General features: G+C 42.4%; 1 protein-coding gene across 3 annotated transcripts in view; it reads right to left on the reverse strand.

The window, feature by feature from the left end:
- The window catches only part of ACTN4 (actinin alpha 4), a 90,650-nt gene that overhangs the window by 6,515 nt on the left and 59,030 nt on the right, over positions 1–25,105 (reverse strand). For 2 of the 3 annotated variants that reach the window (XM_040323331.1, XM_040323333.1), the window contains exons 6-16: positions 24,234–24,312; positions 24,059–24,140; positions 23,304–23,389; positions 19,167–19,259; positions 18,150–18,380; positions 16,413–16,560; positions 12,466–12,616; positions 8,022–8,130; positions 7,788–7,928; positions 5,819–6,001; positions 5,597–5,731 (exon numbers count right to left, since the gene is read on the reverse strand). In XM_040323331.1, coding sequence (XP_040179265.1) covers positions 5,597–5,731; positions 5,819–6,001; positions 7,788–7,928; positions 8,022–8,130; positions 12,466–12,616; positions 16,413–16,560; positions 18,150–18,380; positions 19,167–19,259; positions 23,304–23,389; positions 24,059–24,140; positions 24,234–24,312 — 1,438 coding nt within the window. Of the gene's footprint in view, positions 1–5,596; positions 5,732–5,818; positions 6,002–7,787; positions 7,929–8,021; positions 8,131–12,465; positions 12,617–16,412; positions 16,561–18,149; positions 18,381–19,166; positions 19,260–22,912; positions 22,999–23,303; positions 23,390–24,058; positions 24,141–24,233; positions 24,313–25,105 lie in introns of all 3 variants that reach the window. The other variant, XM_040323332.1, reaches the window with a different exon arrangement.

The following is a 25,105-nucleotide window of genomic DNA, read 5'->3' on the forward strand; positions in this document are numbered from 1 at the left end:
GTCAACCAAGGTCCCTGCACCAACAGGGTGTCCAGGACACCCCCACAGCCTGACAACCATCATGAGGATCCTCCAGGATAGTGAAAGAAAGGATCTTCCCGACTTCCGGGCTTGATTGGAGAGCCACCAGGCAAGAGACATCCTGGTCCTGGATATCGGGTGCATTGATGGGTCCTGTGACTGTACCTTCTTGTCCCTGGCAGTCAGAATGCAGTTTAAATGGTCTGAAGTACAGCTGGGTAAATGGGACCGACAACCTTGAAGGAACTTACTGTCCCCCTCTGTGGTCAGAATGTTGAGTTGCAAGTCTGGAGAAGTACTGGGCAAACGGGACTGTCCTGAAGGAAGAGATCATCAGACTCTGAATGTTCATGCAAATGTGGAGAGTTGGACAGTTCCTGGACTGTTGGATCATGAATGGTATCTCTTGTAGGAGGAGGAGGATTCTGGACTGAGCCATATCTGGCTAGTTCAAGTAGGTTCAGGTCCCAACTAAACCTTTGTAGAATCAGCTGACATGGTCTGAGCTGACTCTCCAACATGCTCTATTTATTCCCAATCATGTTACTGACCTGTTGCCAATTAACCTAATTTGTTCTTCCAGCTCTTCCTTGTTAGTACCACTTACCAGCCTTTTGTTGCCCTGTCCCAAAACTACCCATTTTCCTCTCTCAAAGTTGTAAATTTTTTCAGTTTGAATATTTGATATCTTTTCTATTATGAAGAAAACATGGGTTTAGGAGATTTGCAAATCATTGCATTCTGTTTTGTAGATTTTACGCAATGTCACAAATTTTTGTGAATTGGGTTGTAAGCAGTTTCCAAAAAGGAAGCTGGTAGAGAAGGTCTTTGATAGCCTAGCTAAAAATAAATAAAATAAGTACTTTACCAAGAACAGAAAGCTAATCCTCATAAAGGCCAGCACAACATACTACATCAATTAAAATGGAAACAACTGCGTGCATATCAGATGCATTATGGACCTTTTGGGGAAAAAAAAAAATCTTTGAAGGCTGACAAATTATCTCAATTAGTCAGACAATGAAAATCTACCCTCGAAGGCAGTAGAGTACAGTTTGAATTTTTGCTAGCAGAAATTTCAGACAAGTTTACAAAGACTGACAAAGGCATAGGTGGATATAAGAGGACCATTTGAGCAGGAGACAGAGGAGCTATAGAAGCTATTAGGGCTAACGCGAGCCTACAGGAACAGGGGGGCCCACGAGCCAAAATGCAGGCCTTGGATCCTTCTAAAGGATACTGTTGGGCTATTACCTGAAAATAGTAAGGCCTGGTTCACACCTATGAAGGTTGCAGTTGATACGAATTCCAGGAGCATTTTGCGTATATTCAATACAAGTTTTTGATCCATTGAAGTCTATGGAACTAAAAACACAACCTGCTGCTCTCTGGTCCTTTCCATATAATACATAGATGAACGCGAGACCCATAGGAAACCAGGTTAAATGGACTGTAGTGCGTTTCTGCAAAAAACTGTATACACACACACACACACACACACACACGTGTGTGAGACAGGCCTAAAGGAGTATAGGACTTGGTTACAGAAGGATTGTCCTCCAAAACGTAGGTATGTTGTATCGGAAGCAACAGACCTAAGTGAGGTAAGGTATGCATTCTCACAAACCCAGGCAAGTAGGAGCTGTTGAAAATTCTAATCAGTTGGAGGCGACTGGAACCCTAAAGATAGGCAGTGGAAACAAATCCTGGGATCAGGTGACCCACAAGTGCAGCAAGAAAAAAATAACCCTCTTTCCGATTTGAAGGCTGAGAAGGAAACGAGTGTACATGTGCAGCACCCTCTAGTGGACATTATGGCGTGCAGCAGGATACACAGTTCCCTTAGTCGAGAAATGGAGTGCCACAGGACAAACAGTTACCGTCACCCTTGTAGATTATGCCAGAGCTCCAAGCCCGATAGTACTGTGGAAAACCCCAAAACAGGGCCCAGGCAGAGCGTAAATGTGCGTGCTACCGGGGTGTAAAGTTCCCTATGAAGATAGGTTTTCCCCCACAAAATTAATTCACAGGGAGAGAGAATAGGACACATTTAGGGCTGAGCCATGGCTCTAATGCAAAAATTACATCAAGCCCAGTTCCCAAGGCCACAAATAGACTCATAACAGCATTTGGAGGTTCACTCAGAATGCAAAAATATAAAAATCTGTAGCGATGACACGCTAAAATGAGGGAGAGCTGTGCAGTTACAATAGCTTCAATGCAGAGCACAGCAATCAAAAGTCATGGATTTATTGCTGTGTGTAGAGGCATACACACACTGAGAGCTAGTTCACACCACATGCATTCCAGTGCTTTTTTTCTGCATCCAAAACACATAAAAAGCAGGTTACATGGTTTCCAATGACATTCACACCAGTGCTTTCAGTTCCAGTGCCTAGAACATGCTGCCTTTTTCCTACACATAACTGTATTAGAATGTGGCAAAATGCATCAAAAAACGGACTGGAAAGCATCTACATGCAAAAAAAAAAAAAAAACACACACACACACACACACACACACGACATTGGGAGAGAAAAAAAAATGCAGCTGGAAAGCATCCGGAAATCAAAAATGTGCATGCAGACATGCATCCGGACGCAACTAGCCCTGAGACTTGGTTAAACCAAGGGTGTACCAACACTGAATAGGAGATTTTTCTGTGGCTGACAGTTTAAACAAGTCTGCAAAGTGCCAATTCATGGCTCAAATGCCATATTAGGCTGTCTTATGGTTAGCAGGTCATGAACTGGAGTGACCCACAGGACCTCTTTCCCTACATTAGGGATTTGACATGTTGCCTGCAATAAGACAACTTAAAATACACCTAGAGGACATCTTCATTACTAAAAAAAAGAGCCAACTACAAAGCAGGAGAGGTTCTAAAGTATTTGAAAAGTCAGATTTTTTTTTTATCACAATGCACTCTCTCTCCAGCGATGTCCACAAGTTCTTGGCCGTCCAAGACCCTCCTCCTGCTGAGACACAGCAGCTTCGCCAATGGCTCCCACTGCGGTCGATAAAAGTCAGTTAGCCAATCAGGAGAGAGAGGGGTGGGGCTGAACTGGGGATCCTTGTCTGAATGGACATAGGGATTTGTGACTCAGCTCAGTGCCCCCATAGCAAACCGCTTGCTGTGGGGACACTAGGCAGGAGGGAAGGGCCAGGAGAGCCGAGGAGGAGGATTTGGGCTGCACTGTGCAAAACCATTGCAGAGCAGGCAAGTATAACAGGTTTATTTTTAGAGAAAAAACAAAAACAAACACAAGACTTTACAATCACCTTAAGGCTGGAAGTGACAGTGTCAATGACAAACTAAGAATACTCCTCCTATTACAAGCAATTGGGAAAACTACCCCACTGAACAGTGGAACAAGACACAACTGAGTGACAAACACCTTATTTCTAGCACATTAACCCTTTGAGGGTAATTGCAGCAACAATGGTTATGGTGTGCCATGTCCGCAGAAAGGACATGTCTCAGACTAGGCACCGAGCGCGACGCGCAGAACAAGTCACATTCCAGAAAATCGGCACCCATACCACAAGCATACTCCAAAACAGGATCATACCAGTAGTGGTGTCACAGCCCTGGACCTGTAAGCAAACCAATTTACTAGCTGTCTGGGAGATGCTACAAATGAAGGTCACATTACAGGTTAGCCCTGCAATCCTCAGGCCCCGTACACACGACAGAGGAACTCGACGTGCTTGGCACGTCGAGTTCCTCGTCTCGTTTTGGGATGAAGCCGCCGAGGAGCTCGGCGGGCCGCCTTCTCCTATAGAACAACGCGGCCAACGAGAAAATAGAGAACATGTTCTCTATTTTCTCGTCGAGCTCCTCGGCGGCTCCATCGAGCCAAAACTGTACAGACGACAGAGATTCTCGGCAGAATCCGGGTTTTGACCGAGTTTCTCGGCGAATTCTGCCGAGAATCTCTGTCGTGTGTACGAGGCCTCAGGTAGGTTAAGGGTACGTCCTCCAATACAGCGCCGAGTATCTGCCTGTTCATATAACTGCAAGGACTTTGGGCTCAGAAAATAAAAAGACAAAAGAAGTTTATCCTCCTAAGACACTAGCAAAAAACAATCATGGGAGGGATTATATTTGACCAGCCGAACAAACTATTACAGCGCACACATGCAAGAATGACATTTAAATCATGCAGGGCCATTTAAAACACCTGAACATATTCAACAAAGAGGCAAACAATATGGAGGAGATTTGGTCACACCATATGGAGCTCAAGCCCACTATTGCGCCAAGGTATCCCATTTTCAGTGGGTCCTACACTATTAATAGAATGAAAGATCCTGCTTCTCATAACCATGGGAGAACTAAAAAAGGACTCCTCCCATAACACAGGTATATATAAATGTAATGCATATTTAGGGCATGCAAAATAGCTCTGCGGAATAGAGGAGGGTGCTATGCCCTGCTGTCCTCTACTCCTCATATTTGCCTCTGCTTCAAGAACAATGTTTTTATAGACACTCAGCATCTGTAAGTTTGAATGACTTGTACAAGAATGAAGGGGCTAAGCTTAGGGCCTTTATTCAACCACTGCATTGATGCTGGAGTGCTGCAATACACAGAACACTCACTTGCCCGCTCATAGCACACAGGCAACATTTGTAAAATGCTTTAAATGCCAGTGAAATGAGAACGATAAGTCGGGAAAGACTGGGATCACAACACTGTCCTCCTGCCACAGGTTTAGTAAACAAGAAGGGGACATGAGGGAATGCAGTGAAAGGGCATTAAAACTAGTCAGGAGGGGAGAGCATGGCAGGTTTACATTGCATAATTTATTAGCTGATGATAGGACCCAAAAGCCTTACAATTAAACTAGTCAATTTATTTGATCTGTAAGAGTAGCCTCACAAGAAAGAATTAAGTGTGAAGAAGCGGATAAGAGTAAATAAGCTGAATACACAGTAAAGTGTGACTTTTGGAGACAACTTAACCTCCTTACACGAGGTATACTGAGAACAGCAAGACTGACAGCCACAAGCATGACACCCAGAGGCATGATGGGACGTGTAGTTTTGCAACAGCTGGCAGTCCGCTAAATTGGGAAAGAAAGAGAGAAAGAGAAAAAGAGAGAGAGAACGAGAAGAGAAAGAGAAAAAGAGAGAGAGAACGAGAAGAGAAAGAGAAAAAGAGAGAGAGAACGAGAAGAGAAAGAGAAAAAGAGAGAGAGAACGAGAAGAGAAAGAGAAAAAGAGAGAGAGAACGAGAGAGAGAACTTGAGAGAGAACGAGAAAGAAATAGGAAAAAAAAGAGAAAGAAAGAAAGAAAGAAAGAAAGAAAGAAAGAAAGAAAGAAAGAAAGAAAGAAAGAAAGAAAATAAAAAAGTAGAAAGAAAAAGAAATTCCCTTCAACTTACTAAGGAAACATTTTGCAGTTCCAGTCCTCTGCACTAGATGGCAGTGTTGTTCTAGCGTTTGCAGACTGACACCACCCATTGGACTTTAGACACAGGATGTCAAATAAGGTCTGACTAGCTAAAACAATGGAGTATTTTCTCTTTAGGAAGGAAAGAAGTGAAGCCAGCACCACGTCACTGCATACCTCCATCTTGCTCTGGATCCAAGGTCCCTCCACATTAGCCAAGTTGGCAAACTCCAGACGCAAGCGCTCGTTGGACTGTTGCTTGTCCTGCTCTGACTTCAAAGCATTGTCTCTCTTGGGGACAAGCTGTTGTACCTGCAATTGAAAAACAAAACATTTCCTTCATTAGAATCGGGTAATGTACTCAGGTGACCTTGTGCTCATCCTTTTGTAGTCGCCTACCTTCGCCCATTTTGAATCAATGATCTCTGGCGTAACTGTGGTGTAGGGGTTTCCACCGGTCAACTTAATGTTGTTCAAATCAGCAATCTTCTGGACCTGGCGCTGGATGTCAAGAATGGCTTCTCTCTCGCGGTCTGCATCTGGCAGAGTGGACTTAAACTGGCCATGGGCTGTGATAAGGCCCTGTAATGCACAAATCACAATGAACATGTTTTCTCTTTATGGTCCACATAAATTACCTCAAGCAGCATTATAGCAGTGGTTCTGAACTCCTGTTCTTAGGACCCGCTAACAGGCCAGGTTTGTAAGATAACTGAAATACATCACAGGCGATATTTGCTGCTCAGTGATCGCAGTATTTTGGTCTGCATCTCCAAGATAATACTTAAAATCTGGTCTGTTAGTGGGTCCCGAGGACAGGATTTGAGAACCACTGCAAAAAAGTCTTGACAAGTCAACTTAAAGTGGTTGTAAACACTCCTATACCCAGTGAAGTGACTGGCCTCAGATGATACACAGATGTAACAAAGTCTCCTACATAAGTTTTACTTGTTTATCTGCAGTCTTCTATTTTTTTTACATCCCCTCAAAAGTGCTTAATTTAGATAAAATCCTTCTGCATATGTCAGTAGCACATATGAGGGGGCAAGGAGCTGCAATTAGAGCTCTTGTTCAGTGTGTGAGTGCCGATTGGAGGAAAAGAACACATCACTCACACACACACACACACACACAGTTCCCATCACAATTATCTCTGGTGTAGTGACTCAAGCTTATAAGGCCCCCTTCACACCAGTAGACCAATTGGGTCTGCCTGAAAAACTGACAGGCGGACCCGATCGGTCTACTGGTGTGAAAGGAGGCTTATCAGCATGAGATCAGACCACACATTGATCTCTACCAGGCAGTGGATGTCAGTGAACATGTCTCCGTTGACAGCCACCGGGCATCTGATCTGATAAAATCCTCTAAAAATAGACGTATGTCCGTTTCCATCCAACGACCCCATAGAGCAGTGGTTCTCAACCTGGGGGTCGAATGACAATTTGCCAGGGGTCACCGAATCCTGGGCTGTTCCTGAATCCCGCACTGCTCTCCTAGCCTTTTCATGGCTACCCATCAGGGCTGTCCCTGGAGCTTTCAGTGGCCCACTCAGCCTCTTCACAGCCACCCATTCAGTTCACGGCGTGACTGGGGGGCAGAGACTAGATGTCAACTGGCTGGTGAGGAATGTGAAGTGGGAGGGGCTGAAGGAGACCCCATCTCCTGATTTTGGCATAGGTGTCACTGCTGTAGAGACACAGTACCATAAGGGGATTTAATACTGTACGAGTGGAAGGGACTCAGGGAGCACTAAGTATCCGTGGGTTAGAGGTGTAAATTACTTGTCTTGCCTTAGGTGCTGACGCCCCACACTACAAAAATAATTTTACCGTTAGGGGTCCCCACAACTTGGGAAATTTTATCAAGGGGTCACGGCACTAGGGGGTTGAGAACCACTGCCACAGAGGAAAGTGAGCGATGTCCGTGTCTGCTCTGCATAGCAGAGCGGACACAGACCTTTCATCCACCGGCTCAGATCAGCTGAGAGATCACCCGCTGAGCAGGTGAATTCCACTTGGATAGATTCACTCCATCTGAAAAGAGCCTAACAAAGAAACACCAGAGAGAAACGACTTGGAGATTCGGAGAGACAAAATAAATATTATGTGGTGCTTTGTTCAGATTTTATGGCTAAGGTGTACAACCACTTTGCACATGACAATTACCTAAAAACTTATAGGGGGAAAAAAAAGGGGGGGGGGGTAAGGTAGAAATATGGGTAGTTTAAGTTACATATTCAAGTCACAACTTATCCTGTGAAAGATTCAAGCTTAGCTCCACTGGCTTTTGAGACTCCATTTAGGACCTTTAATCCCGACCAATAGGGATTATTGGAAGACATGGGGGGTTTTGGGGTGTCACTTACATCCACTTCTTCAACTGTGTGTACAATAAACATGTCCTGGAGATCCTCCATGGCCCCCTCCATCCAGTTATTAAACGGTGCTGCCCTCTTGGCATACTCCAGGTTCATCTGGTCAATGTTCTCCAAATGCTTTTCTGTTTGCTGGAAAAAAAAAAGGAAGGTCAATGAAGATTCCCCATGGAAGACTGAATCATCTGAAAGGGAGGGGTATGGAGGTAGTTTCTTTTCCCTCACCTCTAAGGCTTCTCGTCTGAGGTGTGTCAGTGACCCCAGGACATCCCACTGGTCACAGATCGTTTGGCAACGTGCGTTTACACTGGGGGAGTCGTAATAGTCAAGTTCACTGAAGAAAAAAAAAAAAAGTTAAACATTTAGCAGCTGCATAGCAACAATTTTTTTTTTCTTTTTAAAGAAGTATTCCCTGGAAAGACTGCTCACACCCACATGTACACCCCTCACTAAACCTTTACACGTGTCAGTGGAATAAAAGATGCTATTCACTGCAGCCACGGCAAGCCTGGAAATGTGGAAGTTGTGAAACTCGCTGCTTGGAATGTCTCTAATGATGGTGTGTGAGAGCCATGAACAAAGAGGGCACTGTGTGTTTATGTACACACACCTTTTGCAAGCAGCAAAGAACACAACATGTATCAATGACATTTTCTGAGGTTTGTCATGGAATAGTAATGATGCACATCAGGCAACAAGGTCCCAAATTTCACAGCCGATTAAAGAGACCCTGTCAGGATAGAAATACAGGAGCAGCAAATTGCTTAAGTCATTGTCCTCTTTCCTTCACTACTCAATGAGTCAACGAGCTTAAAGTAAAACTCATCCAAAAAAAAAAAAAATCAATATAGCATATCAAATTGCTCCACAAGTTATTTTGTAAAGTAACATCCATTTCCTGCTCTGTGATTGGATCACTGAATCTCTCAGAAGTCTGCACTGTAATGCAAGTAACATTTTAGGCATTCTCTGCAAGAGGACTTTCATTTTTAAAGAGATACTGCCTTTTGGTAGATGTACCAAAAGGGATTAGACAGTTCAGCGTCTCTCATTATATTATACAATTGCTAGCGGAGTATGTAAATTGTGCCCACATCCTTAAATCAGGGTTTGACAAATTTGCTTGGAATCTAGGAGCCAGCTAAAAAAGTTAGGAGCCAGAAAACGCGCCCGTCCCGACGAGCTTGCGCGCAGAAGCGAACACATACGTGAGCAGCGCCCGCATATGTAAACGGTGTTCAAACCACACGTGAGGTATCGCCGAGATTGGTACAGCGAGAGCAATAATTCTAGCCCTAGACCTCCTCTAACTCAAAACATGCAACTTGTAGAATTTTTTAAACGTCGCCTATGAAGATTTTAAAAAGGTAAAAGTTTGTCGGCATTCCACGAGCGGACGCAATTTTGAAGCGTGACATGTTGGGTATGAATTTACTCGGCGCAACATTATCTTTCATAATATAAAAAAAAAAAATGGGGATAACTTTACTGTTGTCTTATTTTTTAATAAAAAAAAGTGTAATTTTTTCCAAAAAAAGTGCGCTTGTAAGACCGCTGCGCAAATACGGCGTGACAGAAAGTATTGCAACGATCGCCATTTTATTCTCTAGGGTGTTGGGTTAAAAAATATATATAAATGTTTGGGGGTTCTAATTAGAGGGAAGAAGATGGCAGTGAAAAAGGACATTAGAATTGCTGTTTAACTTGTAATGCTTAACTTGTAATACCAACGGCCACCACCAAATAGCGCCAGCTCACACAAGGAAGAGCTGGGGACTTCACAAGGCCACAAAGACGCGGCCTCAATTACCGGACATCACGGGCCCCCCGCGATCGAGCGGCGGGGGAGGTGGGGGCCTAGTCCGCCGCGATCCTGGGGAAAAGGCACTCCGCGGACTAGGCCGAAGCCGCGGCCTCACCTGCGAAGCGCCGGTCCTATGGAACAAAATATTTTTTTTTGTTTTGCCCACCTTCCAAGCCAAGTCGCCAGGACGCCATTTCTAGTCGCCATTGCGACCTGGATTTGTCGAGCCCTGCCTTAAATGATATAGAACAAAGGAACCCCCTTAAATGGGAATGTACTGGGAGGGCATACAATCAGATGAAAACGGTGTTTGTCTAGTTTTGATACCTTTTATAAAAGCATAAAGTTACAAGCATTGGTGCGGTTGAGATATAGATATATATGTCTGTGTACCATAAAAGACAAACACCCAATGCGTTGTGAATAACATTTCTTTTAGAATCTTTAGGGGTACAGACATTCACAGTGTAAATATTCTACAATAAAAGGGGGCAACATTAGCTTGTGTGTGTCAAACAAGAAACCATTCATTGCTACACAAATGATACTGACCCTTTTTGTATATGACATGATTGAAAACGTTTCATATACATACATACATTTTTGTGCCATGTTTTTATTAAAGTGGTTTATATTCTGTCATACAAAAAGGGTCTATAACATTTGTATCGCAATGAATGGTTTGTTATTTGTGACACACTAGCTAATGTTACCCCCCTATTATTATAGAATAATTACACTCTAGGTCTGTACCCCTAAATGAAGAATCCAATAATTTGGTATTCAAAACACATTGGGCATTTGTCTCTTATGGTACACAGAACCATGTAGACAGAACCAGCAGCCATTCCATCTATGTAACCTTGGTATATATGTATCAACCGCACCAATGCTTTTAGCTCATTTTGTACTTTGTCTAATTTTGTATAAAGTTCTGATACTTTTATAAAACAGTTTTTATCTAATTGTATGCCTAGTACAGTCCCATTTAGGGGGTCCCTTTGTTGAGCTTTCCTCATTAAAAAAACATCAAGATTCTTTTAAGCAATTATAATAAAAAGGCAGACCCTCCCATTCAGAAATTATTCTGGAAAAGACATGTGAATTTTTTTTTCTTCAGAATAGGTAAATATCTATAACAAAGCCCAAGACAGCAGTTAGGGCCTCACATGGCTTCTAAACCTCCCATCTGCTATCCAAAACTAGGAAACATTTTTTTTTTTTAAAGTTATCATTCAAATCAGTAGATTCCGAAAAATGGACAACTGAAATAATGAGCAAAATTTTTACTTTTACAAAGTTTTAAACTAAAATCAAAAACCATCAATTCATGCTATAGTATGCAGTGTTCATACTCGCACATCCACTCGAGAATTTGTTTTCTGTAGACTACAAAAATCATGGTTGATCCTGCTGTTCACTACCCCTCCCTCTTAGTCTGTATCCCGCTGCAGCCAGAGATTGTGAAGACCAGCTGTTGACATCTACTGAGAATGCTCCAGTTTCAGCTCTCTTCTAAGCTGTTCATTTCCTCCCTCCTTTTTCTTATCTGTGCAGCCCATGTGACTAAAGAGTCATACATGTGGGCATAGACACAGTGATAATTGACACTCCCCCCTACCTCCCTCCTCCATGCCCTCATAATGCTAAACACTATGGGGGGGTAGGATACAAGATGCCGATTGACACAGGTTGGAGGGGCGTGACAGCCTGTGATTGGCAGAACCGCCTCCAGATCTCTTTATAGTGTGAAGTGAAAGCGATTGTCTTTTTTTTAACCTGACTATAACTATGTAACTATTGCCAGTCAACTTAAAAACTCAGCTATGACTAAGCACTAGTTTCAGTGCAAAAGGCGTCAGCAGTCGTTTTTTTTATTATTTTGCTGTGACTTGTAGTGCTGTCCTTTTTAATAAAGGCTACAATTTGTTCAGAGTGCGGCTCTCCAGAGACAATTTTTGTTCCTGCTTTGAAAACTCATACACCCGGTTATTGCAAAAAAAAATATTTGCCTTGAAATATAGATTTCGTTTCAATGTAGTATGAAGATTTACAACACCTTTTTTGCCATTACTTTTTTCTGACTTTTTTTTTTTAAATGTCACATGACCGGCATAGCACCAATCAGCGTTGTGCAGACACAGATTTATACATCAGCGGAGTACTGGGCAGCACAGTGGCTAGGAGTTAGCACTTCTGCCTAGCAGCACTAGTGTCACTGGTTAAAATCACAGCCACACACCACTACCTACCTGGAGTTTGCATGTTCTTCCTTTGTTGGTTTGCTCCCACGCTGGAAAGACATGCTGGTAATTAATTGGCTTCTGTCTAAATTGGTCCTGTATGTATGAATGTGACATAGGGACCTTAGATTGTAAGCTCCTTTAGGGCAGGGACTGATGTGATGTGAATTTAAAATATTATATGTAAAGTGCTGTGCAAAGTGACAGCGCTATGCAAGTACCTGTAATATACTAGAAACTCCTCCTTAAGAACTTTCCCTGAGGACAGCAAATACTTGCATGATTTTTTTTATATTAATACAGTGGCATCCCCTTTTCCTGTATCCCTATTGGTCTTTTGTTGTGGCGAGTGGCCAATTAGAAATGCTTTGGAGACGGCAGGAGGTGGCATCTGATAAATTAGCTGTATTGGGTTTTATAAAAAATTTAAAAATGAAAAAGTACAGCGAGAGAATGTCATCAACCCAGTAAAGCAAATTATCCTGGATAGAATAAGAACATTTTTAGGCATCAATGTAAAAAAGAGTGGGCAGGTATGGACAGTTATCTTCTTTAGTCCTTACTACACAAGACCTGAAGTCCCTCCACTATTGTACATAAGGAATAGAGTGTGATCACTCACTTCAGCTCTTGTGCAATGGCAGCAATTTGCTCCACTCTATCCTGGTGGGCTGCCAGGTCACTCTCGAAGGCCTCGTGTTTTCGGATCAGAGCCTTGATCTCTGCAAGGGTAGCCGTTTCGAAGTCCTTCTTCTTCAACAAAGTCTCCTTGCCTGTTTAAAGAAATACCTGTGAGGTAGAGTACTACATATACATTATATACACATACACACACTCGCAAGAATATATATATATATTAATAAAAAAAAATAAAAGGAGGCCCCCAAACTGCTTACCATATCACCCAAACACAGCAAACTGTTCCAAATAGCTGTCCATACTAGGACACTGGCCAGTCCACACTTTCTGGCCATACATGCATTAATGACCATTAGTGCATTGTAGGAAGTCTTAAGACAGCTCAAGATGGTGCCTTAAACCAAATAAGTGTTCTTTAGCACATACATTCATTATGCCACCAAAATGAGTGTGTGCTGTAAACTGCCTCCAGCGTAGTTGCCATTTCTTCTTGCTGGAGGCAGACATTTTTCTGAAGCCCCCAAGCTATAGTTAAATATTTAGGCTGTCGGCAAATTGGCCTCTACCAATTTAGTCCAGTGCCAAAAATTTGAGTAACTGAGCATGTGCAGAGCAGTGTCAGACAGTATTGCTGTTTTACATGTGCTATACCTGCAAAAGGGGCCAGCCTGAAGTGATCTAGGAGGACTTCATTTTCTGAATAAAATTCCACTTTAAGTGAATTGGTCAGGCCAAGGAAGATCAGTCACATTTTCACATTTGTCAATTTGCTCAGCTTACAGAAAATCAAGTAAAAAAAAACGCAAGTATGATAATCAGGATTCATAAACAGGAAGTTTCTCAGCACTTTGGGTGACTGAAGATACAGAAATTCATATGGAAAGAATCTGAGTTGACAATCAGCAGAAAGCGGATTTGCTCTTTTGCAGTTCCTCAACTTATTCTTGCTTTGTCTGTAAAGATGAACAAAGACTGAGAAGTTTCCAAATGGGTTTCATTTCTCGCAATGCTGGTGGTAATCTTTGTCTGTGTACCTGGCATTAACGGAGTTCTTATTACAAAGAATATTATCTTTCAGGGTACAGCCTGCCTAAGCCACATCAAATATATTGCAAAGTATAAAACAAGAAAAAAGGACAAGCAAGGACTTAAACTGGCATCAGTTGAGACAAAATCTACCTGGTACTTTTGGCAAACTGGAACCCGACAGAGGGCTGAAAAGCAGAGCCTTATCTTGGGGGAAAAAAAAGCATTTGTGATCAAATTCCATGGAGTCAAAAAAGAAATTGGACCGAGGGATCACATGAGGCTCCCTGAGTCCCTGCACAAAAGGTCTTAATCAGAGACAGAAGACAATGGTCTCCGTAAGACTAGAAATAGAGGATTCGTCTCACGAGAAACTTCTGGGGTGAAAACCCAGAGACGTACACCAAGCAAGATATGCCTTTCAGGCCCGTTGAAAAGCCATGGAAGTCCCTGATCCATTAGTGGAGAGCATGCTGAAGCATCCGGTACAGTAGGGCTGTCCCCCATGACCAAAATCAGGCATGTTGCAACCGCAGTGTGGTAAGCAACAGACAGGCTCAAAGTCAGAGGCTAGGCCTCAAGAATTCACAAAACTTGGACAGCTGGTAGTAGATGAAGATTCACAATGGCACAAGGTAAACAAAGTCACTGTAGGCAGGGAGAAGGTAGAAATTAAAGTTCCACATGCCTCTTTGCAGCACAAGCAGATGCTTTGTTGATGCTGTGTGGCTGGAAAGCATGTGGAGTGTGTACTCGCTGACACTCCAGTCAGTGGAATGTTTATTGCTGTTCCACATAATTAACCCCTTCCATGGCAAAGCTTGTGGGGAACTGGGATCATTGCCTAGCAATCCATACAAATGGAGGGAGCTTTTGGTGCCCAGCCTAAATGGCCTACTCATTAAGCGAGTTTGAGACAGGACAAGTGCAAAGCCAGCAGGCCTGGAATTGAAAAGCACTCCGCAGCTACCTAAACCATTACCAGCCTGGAAAACTCCCAGTGCCCAAGGTCCCTTCCAGGGAATCCCTGTAATGTCCAGTCGGGCCCAGTTTCAATGCAAGTCAGAAGTCAGGCCGAGGATAACTGCTCTGAATATTTGCAAATCGGTTAAGACCACCAACAGCAATCAATGTAGATTAAACTTGATTGAAGAAGGGAAAAAAAAAAAAAGAGAAGGTCAAACAGCAGGGCTGAAGAAAAGACATGGTTGTCCTAAAGATACTAGAAAAAAAAAAAAAAACAAGGCACACGGAAAGGAAGAGAAGTTTTAACCTGGGCTGGCCAGTGTACATTTCTCCTGTCGGCAGCAGAATAACCCAAAAGGTTTAAGAGTGTGTTGGTGAATAAACAAGAAAAAGCTAGGCTTGGGGCTTACCAAGAATAGAAGTAGCCATGTAATTGGTGGCCTCAAGCACACTGTTCCAAACACTAGAATGTAAATAGGTATTGCAAGATGATTCATAAATAACCACCAGTGAGATCAAAGTCATCACTTTCCCAGTGAGGTCAAGGAATGCAAATCCCTTAAACAGACATTTGCTTTTAATTCCTAACTTGACTGGAAAATACCAATGTGAACGGTATCGTCAGGTCAACGGATATGTCTTGGGTTATAAAAGAATGTGTGGCATAATTATACAGCAATTATCACCATGAAATGAGGGGAATGGGCATCACCAGGAAAGAACCTGACAGAGGTCCTAACATTTCCCACTCTGACCCCATATCACAGTACAGGAAGGAGGAAGGGGAAATCTCACCAATGAAAACAAGAACAAAAATTTGACAGGGGTCTCAACGTGAACCTAGAATAGATATAGATATATTAGATACATTTTAAATCGTTTGGCCAGCATATTCAGCACTTACAGGTATTTATTCGATCTCAAAGGGATCGCAGTACTCCCCCTGACAATACCTAATCCGATTTTCTTTCCAGAAAAATGAAGCCATCCTTGTCCTGCATCATCCAGAGTCATGATATACTTTCTAGACCGATATTCTCACACAAATACTGGTGTTTGTGATGGTCTTGGCTGCATTCACAAGTGCCTGGCACAGGTCAGCCTCTGGTAAAGCCTCCCACCTTGTGACTAGCTCATTTCTCCTGCATGACTGAAGACATCTTAGCCTAGACAAAGCCACTCGCACTAGATTTTTTTTTTTAATGATAAAAAGGATTCTCGTGAAGACTACAACTACCAGCACAACCCCTAAGAATGCTAGGGATTGTGTTCCCTCCTGCCAAAAAAAAAAAAGTAACAGATCCTGGATAAGTATGCTATAAAAAATAAAAAAATAAAAATCAGATCTTCACTATATACTTTTTCTGGGTAATTGACTCAGGACATTATCAAAGTGGATCAGCATGACAGCCAGGCAATTAGCATCATCACTAAAGTAAGCCAAGGTAGCAGACTTTCCTAAACACAGCAGCATAGTGAGCAAGTGGTTAGTGATCTAATCAACCCTGGCATCCCGAGTTCAACGCTCACTAAGGACACCATCTGTTTGAAGTTTGCGGATTCCTTTTCCTTGGGTTTCCTCTGTGTACCAATGTGTTTTTTTCACAATTCAAAAATCATACTGACTTTTTAAATTGTAAACCAGAAAGTAAACCTTTTTGTCATTACCAAGCCAAAAGCAGGGATGGAAAGTGGCAGAGACAAATGTCAAATATGAAAAAGCGCTTTATAAATTATATTAAAGAACAAAAACAAAACCATCACTTGGAAATATAAAATTAGACAGCCTTGATTTAATGCCTAGGAAGTGTATAATGCAGACAGTGTCTATATACAGTATCCAGGCACTAAGCATCAGCTGAATTGTTACAGGAATCCAGAAAGACTTGTTGGCAGAAATCACACACTTTATGCTTCTGGCTGACCAAGAGCACCCACCTTCAGTCCAACTTTCATGAATAGAGGCTTTCTGTCGGAACTTCTCAGCCAAGTGGTCCAACCTCTCCAACCTACGAATCTCATTTAAGAGCCATTCCTCATAACCCTTTTCTGCTTGCTCCAAATGCTGCCAGCCATTGTTAATGTCCTGTAAACGTGGAAGTAAAATTCACATTAATGCGACATTATTCTAGAGTTTTAAAAAGCTTGCGCAAGGCAAACAATTTACATTTCATATATTTTATTTTTTTAACGCATTTCTTTTTTTTCAGTTCAGCCAGCGTTATTACTTAACCACTTGCTTACTGGGCACTTAAACCCCCCCTCCTGCCCATACCAATTTTCAGCGCCGGTTTTGAATGACAATTGCGCGGTCATGCAACACTGCACCCAAATGAAATTTTTATAATTTTTTTTTCCCACGCAAAATAGATTTAATGACCACTGGGGTTTTTTATTTTTTGCTAAAAAAAATAAAAGAATGAAAAAAAAAAGAAAAAAAAGAAAAAAACACGTTTCATATTTTGTTATAACATTTTGCAAACAGGTAATTTTTCTCCTTCCCTGATAAGGCGGCACGGATGGGCACTGGTAGGCGACAATGATGGGAGGCACACAGGACAGATGAGCTGGCGGCAGCTCTCCCTGATCAGGACTGATATCCCTCTGTCAGCTGCATCTGATGATCGGCTTTTTTTTCTACTTGCGCCATCAGCGGGAGGAGAAAAGGTAGCCGCTTACCGGCTCAGTTTACGTCACATGATGAGCCATCATTGGCTGACAGCTGATCACGTGGCAAGGGGTCGAGGTGGACCCCTTACTGCAATCCAGCAAATCTCAGACTCGCTGATCACAGAGCGAGCCGCGCGCCCTACAGTAGGCACACAGGCCGCTCTAGCATGGGAGGACATCTATTGACAGCCTCCTGGCAAAGTAGGTCTGCACTGTAGCCGTCATTTGGGTATAGCGCGGATGTGAAGTGGTTAAATATGCCTTTATACCGAGTTGCCATATGCTAGCTGAAAGTCAGACTTACAGTGGACTACTTGCTCTGTGAGCAGGGACTGAAGGAAATTATGTAGGCTTGTATGAGGGGACAAAGATAAAAGTAGCACACCAGTGTAGCAACGTTCACCAACAGTCCAATGTGCATGTTCACCAATAGTCCAAGCGTGGTCAGTGGCAGTCCTCAGAACTGCAAGCTCTATAAAAGCATTACCATCATGTTTATGCAACCTTAGAGCACAGAAGAGATGGGCAAGGTCACAAGAGCATGTAAATTACTTTTAAGTCTCATAGGATGTACAGTGGAACCCATGTGCAATACCACATTGTATTAAGTTGTTTGAGTAGGGCTTTAAAGGGCCTTTCTGACCAATGTTTCCTTCAAAATACCAAACCTGCAAAGCTGTACTGGAATTTCCTACCACTCCTGCTGTCTACACCAGTAAACACCACTTGTCTGCAGACTAATCCCCTGTTAAGTCTTTTCTGTAATGGTCATCCAGGAATGTTGCTCACCTGTATTACCTGCAGCACTAAAGGATTCCGCCTGACGACCTCCAAAATCAACATTTCTGTAAATGGCAAACACTTCACCCAAGGCAGCAGGAGAGGGAAGTACTCCTATGCTTTTTTGCATGTATGACATTTAAAAATAAAAAACTTAAGGGACAGAGTCACCTTAACCTTTCATCCGATTGACTATAGTCTTAATCCATAACTGAAGACACTCACCGACACCATCTTCCCCTCAGATGGCATAAAAGCCGGCCGGTTACTGAGCCTTAGCTTGGTTTGTAAGGTGTTAAAGTTTATCTCCAGTTGGCATTTCTCCTGCACTTTTGGTGGTTTGTGTACACGACGATAGTCTCGGAAGTCCTCTAGTTTCTGCTGCATGTCTTGCATGGTCTTCTCAGGCTGACGATCTTCCAACCATGGAATTGTGCGGCGAATCCATTCCAAGAGCTAAAAGAATAATAAAAATAATAAAAAAACGTTAAAAAAAAAAAGGAGAAAAAGTCACCAACATTGGTAGTATTTTTTATCTATGCAGCTTATCATTAAAAAAAAAAAAAAAAAAAAGGACGTTCAATAGACATGCATAGGAAATACCATTCAAGCAGTGTTGAAGAGCATCCCAAGTGCTGCAAAGGGTAGTAGTATGAAAGTTTTAGATTTACCAAAACTATGTAATATGTGGATGTAACCAAGTAATCTATGTCCAATCAGGCAAGCCCTTGCACTGCATAGCTTTTGTTAGACCTAATCAGACTGTAATGCGTTTGAACACTTTAGGCCTAATTTTTATGAATCAGTCCAATCAAAACTAAGTTTATGAGAGAGTGCTGGTGGGCTTTCACATGGCTGCCAACACACAAGTGATGGCAGGGTCATCTTCTCCAACTCTTCATAGAATGTCTATGTGTAGTCCTGCATACCAGTGTAGTCCTGTAAGGCAGTGGTCATCAACTCTGCCCTACAGGGCCCACTAACAGGCCAGGTTTTATGTATTACCTTGGGGAGATGCAGACTAGAATACTGCAATCACTGAGCAGCAAATTATATCACCTGTGATGTATTTCAGTTATCTTGCAAACCTGGCCTGTTAGTGGGCCCTGTAGGACAGGGTTGATGACCACTGCTGTAAGATACCAAAACTATGACTTTGGTATGGAAATCTACCCAAAGGACAGGCTTGTTATTAAAAGGAATCACTAGTTTTTGAAGAAAGTAACTATAAAAAGGACTCACACTGCTGGCTAGTTTCTCATAATCCTCCATCAGATGCTCATTCTCCTGATTTACTGCCAGGACCTTGCAGATTCTGTTGGCAGCTGTCTCAGCCTAGGGAAGGAAGGAAAAAGCATTTAAAAGATACATATGAACAGCATTATGCATAAACAAGCTAGATCAACATCTCAAGAAACTTACCAAGCGTGGTCATTATAAATCTATATTTTTGGGTAATTTTATCATACCATGAGCATCAGACCCAAAAGCAGCAAAATAAATTATTCAGATGGATAATCTATTATTTCTGATAAACAGGCTGCAGGTAATCAGTTTCTGAAGGTCTCGTTGCAATACAATGTATTTTTACCTGTATAGCAGTGAGCGCAAATGTGAGCCAAGAGCCTGACAGGGAACTTTGCAGTTCAAGTAAATACAAACAGGTATGTAAGAAGCACATAATCGCTGGCCACAACCGCAGCCATTTTTTTTCTAAAACCGCACAATGCCACCAAATGCTGTGCAGACACCAGTTGGTAGTGAATTGTTTAATCCACAAAAGCATGGACACCACTGTGTTTGGGTGAGAGGTACACCTTAAATCAAGATAATAAAACAGAAGCCTAAGACAGAAATTAAAGTGAAAAGTGATGCTGCTTTGTTACAGAAATACACTTATCTGTGATGCTTGGAATCTAAGTGGCAACTCTAAATGCAATTATTTGAAAGGGTCATAAATGAACCACTTCAGTACAGATGTTAGATGTGTTTATACATTATGAAACAAATCACTTTGTAGTACATTATACTTCAGCTGCACATTAAGACAAGATAAGCACAGAGTCTGGACTGTGGAGCCAGTGCTCTGTGATTCTGCCAAGGGGCTGGACAGTTAAGCAAGTTACAAGAAGCAGATTTCTGTGTTAAAGGCAATACATAACAGCCAGCTCATTTCTTTTAAAAGGACATCGCAGCAGGAGAGGGACTGGCAGCCTTGTATGCTCACTCCTCCTATGGCCCATGATCACAATGTACAAAGCTCAACCTTGTAAAAACCAAATTAGACAAAAAAAAAACATTAAAGTAGGTCTAATGCATACTCTAATTAGTTAAGTTTTGGATTTGGTTTTAGAACCCCTGCCAGGTTTTTGTAATCCTATTGGCTCCACTACCTAGTGACTGACCTAGCACACAGGATGGGAGTTCACACTTTTCAGACTTCGGTGGCTGCATTCTTGTTTCAGGTCGCGGTCTCTCCAGATAAAAATTAGGAGTACTGCACGGAACTTTAAAAATAAAAGTCTGGAATGGCAGCTGTCCTATTTTCATCTGCACTTGTTCCCTTTTCATGCTGAACTCCAGCCTTACTTTTAGTCATGCAGTTGTACAGGTTCCTCTCCTGTAATAAAATAGCTTACTCCGATTTTACTACACACTGTGAGCTTCTCACAGTATAGAGCAAACTCTGAAGTCAGATTGAGTCCGCCAAGTCACTTGGCATCATCCAGCACTTTCCTCCCCAACCTTACCGTCCCTGGCTGGCCCCTTTCAATTCAATGGATTTCAGTTCTTTCAGCATCACATGTAGGCATTACCTATGGAGGTTTGCATGCAAATGCAGCCTGTCTAGGAAAGCCCACTCCTCCAAACCGACATCCACCCACCATCAAGGCATGGTGGCAACTACTTCCACTGCTTGCATCGGGGCTGAGGGCTCTCAAGAGGAGTACTGAGACAGGGTGTTGTGATGTTTTCAGGAAAGCTTTGTACAGAGCTCTGCCGACCCCTACCACAAGGAATGATCTATTTGTATTGCATTGAAAAGCACAGGGACCCAGTGATGAGATCACTGGGTCTTGGGACTTGAGTGTTTAATGAAAACGGAAGGGTTTTATTGATAAAAGGTATTATGTTTGGGGGAGGTGGAGCGAAGACAACTGAATATCAGCTTTAAATTCAAGTGATCAAGACTAAATCTTTGTGGTGTGACATACATACAGATTTATATTCACATCCCGGCTGGGAAATTACTAGCTTTGCTTACATGGCTGAAAAAAACACTCCAAACATCAACTTTAATGGCATCCCAGCCTTGGCCCACCCTGTGCAGCTATAATAGCTTCAACTCTTCTGGGAAGGCTGTCCACAAGGTTTAGGTGTGTCTATGGGAATGTTTGACCATTCTTCCAGAAGTGCATTTATAAGATCAGGCACTGATGTTGAATAAGGCGGCCTGGCTTGCAGTCTCCGCTCAAATTCATCCCAAATGTGTTGTTGAGGTGCAGGCCAATCAAGTTCCTCCACCCCAAACTCGCTCATCCATGTCTTTATGGACCCTGCTTTGTGCACTGGTCAAAATCATTTTGTGGAGGGGGGATTATGGTGTGGGGTTGTTTTTCAGGGGATGGGCTTGACCCTTTAGTTCCAGTGAAGGCAATACTTAAGGCGTTAGCATACCAAAACGTTTGAGTCCTGACCTCAACCCGATAGAAAACCTTTGGGATGAATTAGAGCGGAGACTCCAAGCCAGGTCTTCTCGTCCAACATCAGTGCCTGACCTCACAAATGTGCTTCTGGAAGAATGGTCAAACATTCCCATAGACACACTCCTAAACCTTGTGGACAGTCTTCCCAGAAGAGTTGATGCTGTTATAGCTGCAAAGGGTGGGCCAACTCAATATTGAACCCTATGAACCAAAACTGGGATGCCATTAAAGTTCATGTAAAGGTAGGTGTCCCAATATTTGACAATATAATGTACAGGCACCATATATAGCAGAGACAAACTGCTACATTGAGCCTGGACACTTAGGGATTTATTTACTAAAAAAGTTGGAGATTGCAAAATCGCTCACTTCTGCATAGAAACCAAGATAACCTCAACTTGATGACATAACCACTAAGCCCCAGGCCCCTTTTTGCGAATCGGCACTGCGTCACTAACTGACAATTGCGATGTGGCTCCCAAACAAAATTGATGTCCTTTTTTTTACCACAAATAGAGCTTTCTTTTGGTGGTATTTGATCACCTCTGCGGTTTTTATTTTTTGTGCTATAAACCAAAATAGAGCGACAATTTTGTAAAAAATTCAATATTTTTTCATTAAATATCCCCAAAATATATATATATAAAAAAAACACTTTTTTTTCCCGCGGTCGATACGTATTCTTCTACATTTTTGTTAAAAAAAAACGCAGTAAGCGTTTGATTGGTTTGCGCAAAAGTTATAGTGTCTACAAAAATAGGGGATAGTTTTATGTCATTTTTATTATTTTTTTTACTAGTCGCGATCAGCAATTTTTATCGTGACTGCGACATTATGGCAGACACATCGGACACTTTTGACACCATTTTGAGACCACTGTCATTTTTACAGCGATCAGTGCTATAAAAATGCACCGATTACATTCTGCTGATGTACATCGGCATGCGGCGGTCGGCAGGCGGTTAACCTTTGGCAATAAAACCTGGAAGCCGATTGGTTTCTATGCAGTGAGCCTTATTTTGTACTCTTCAGCTTTAGTAAATAAGTCCTTTAAGGTTCAATTTAGAATAGAGTATCGACAGGACACTGAAGCATAACACAAATACTTTGCAAAAAAAATAAAAAGGTCAAAACTGTAACAAACATGTTAGGTGCTACAAGACTACAGTACATAATTGATATAGATCCAGAGAGTGTTAATTTAGGCAGAAACAAATTTGTACAGAATCAGACAGGAAAGCCTAAAAACCCAGCATGAGACCAGCAGCAGCACCAGCTCACCTTCTGAGCCCCAGAGAAAGCGTGGTAGAAGCAGGAAACGTAGGTCATTATGGCCTTCTCATCAGGCCTGAGAGTGCCCACAATATCTGTGCAGAGAAGAAAGAGAAAGGACAAGTGCAGAGTGAGGACGTGCAGATCCAGCCAGGGACCTAATGAGGGGCCTTCCCGTCCCAGATCTGCACCTCTCTGCCCTCAGTCTGTGTCAGGAATGGCTGCATGAGCTGCAGGGCTCATTGTGTCTCCTTGCACCGGGTTCTGGGAACAGTGAGAGATTCCTGACACAAAGTAAGGCGACAGCATGCCGCGAATCTGCAAGACAAGCTGGAAATTAGGCATGCGGAAAATAAAGAGAGGAGACAGGTGGGGGCACTTTGGCCGCCCCAGACGCTACCTTCTGGGCTCCCGAGAAGGCGTGGTAGAAAGAGGACACGTATGTCATGATTGCCTTCTCATCAGGACGAGCAGTGCCGACAATGTCTGGAAATGAAGGGAATAGGTTAAGACACAGCAAAACAAAATGGCTGAACTCTCAGGCGTCTTTTCAGTCTAGGAAAAAAATGTCTATTGCAAAATCTGGGACTTTCAAGGGAAAATTAACCTTTTGATAGTTAAAAAAAAAAATGTATATATATATTTTTGAACTCATTTTAAGAGCCAAAAGATCCCAATGTGCGCCTGAAAGAACTGCCATCAGCTCCCTCCGCTATTATACTCAAGAGTATTTTTTCACCTTGATGTGACATGAGGTCATCAGGGAAAAGGGGGTCATGCCTGAAAGCAACAAGACCTTGACGGTCTAAATTCAGCAAGTCCGTTCACTCACTGGCACATTATTAAATGTGGTGAAAACTCAGCACTGAAACTCCCACTTGCAGCACTAATACACCCCCAACTCAATGCATGGATTTTTAATTTCTTTTACAATACAGAATGCATGGAAATAACTGATACGCACTGGTACAGTGGTGTGGTTTGTAACGAGATAGGCAGAAAGATTCTAATGATCTTGCTCATCAGGGAGCTCTGCTGTAGCTCCCATACAACCATCAGGGAGCTCTCGTTCCTAGACAACCATCAGGGAGTTTTAGCTCCAAAGGGACCCACATTGGTGAACAGAAAACATTAAATGCAGAAACTGCGGCTCACCTTCAGCATCTAACATCTTGGGGATATCCAAGTACTTCTCCGCCACCTCAAAGGCATTGTTCAAGTTAGTCACTGGGTCATCCTAAATAAATATACCATAAAAGGAAAAGGTTTAGTTTGTGAAAAATAGATATTTCTAATAGACGTTTAATCACATACAGAATTGTTGGTTTACCTTTCTTAGTTTATCATATTCTATAAGCTCTGGTCGGTGTCTGTGAATCAAGGCATTAAAAGCCAGGCCATCCTTCCAGCTGGGGAGAGAGAAATTTATCTTTTTGAACGAATCTAACAAGGTATCAGTGAAAAAGGTAAAGCTTATAAAAAAGAGATTTTTAATACAGCTTACCTGTAAAATCTTTTTCTTGGAGTACATCACGGGACACAGAGCGGCATTCATTACTATATGGGTTATATGGAGTACCTTCAGGTGTAGACACTGGCAATCTCAAACAGGAAATGCCCCTCCCTATATAACCCCCTCCCATAGGAGGAGTACCTCAGTTTTGTAGCAAGCAGTATGCCTCCCAAAATGGTCCTCAAAAAAGAGGGGTGGGAGCTCTGTGTCCCGTGATGTACTCCAAGAAAAAGATTTTACAGGTAAGCTGTATTAAAAATCTCTTTTTCTTTATCGTACATCACGGGACACAGAGCGGCATTCATTACTATATGGGATGTCCCAAAGCAATGCTTACAATGAGGGGAGGGAGAACATCTCCAAGACAAAAGGATTTAATTTAGAGATATACTCAAATCATAATAAATCCAACTTAGTTGAGAAAAATAATTTTAAATTTTAAATTTAACTCAAAAAAGAGGAGCCCCCGGAATCCGAGGGTCTCAAACTGCAGCCTGCAGCACTGCCTGCCCGAAGGCAGTATCAGTATTCCTTCTTACGTCCAACTTGTAGAATTTTGTAAACGTGTGGACAGAAGACCAGGTTGCCGCCTTGCAAACTTGAGCCATAGAGATCTGGTGGTGTGCTGCCCAGGAGGCGCCCATGGCTCTAGTAGAATGAGCCTTTAATGATACTGGAGGAGGCAACCC

Source organism: Rana temporaria, chromosome 9 (assembly GCF_905171775.1).
Source record: "Rana temporaria chromosome 9, aRanTem1.1, whole genome shotgun sequence".
Classification (NCBI taxonomy): Eukaryota; Metazoa; Chordata; class Amphibia; order Anura; family Ranidae; genus Rana; species Rana temporaria.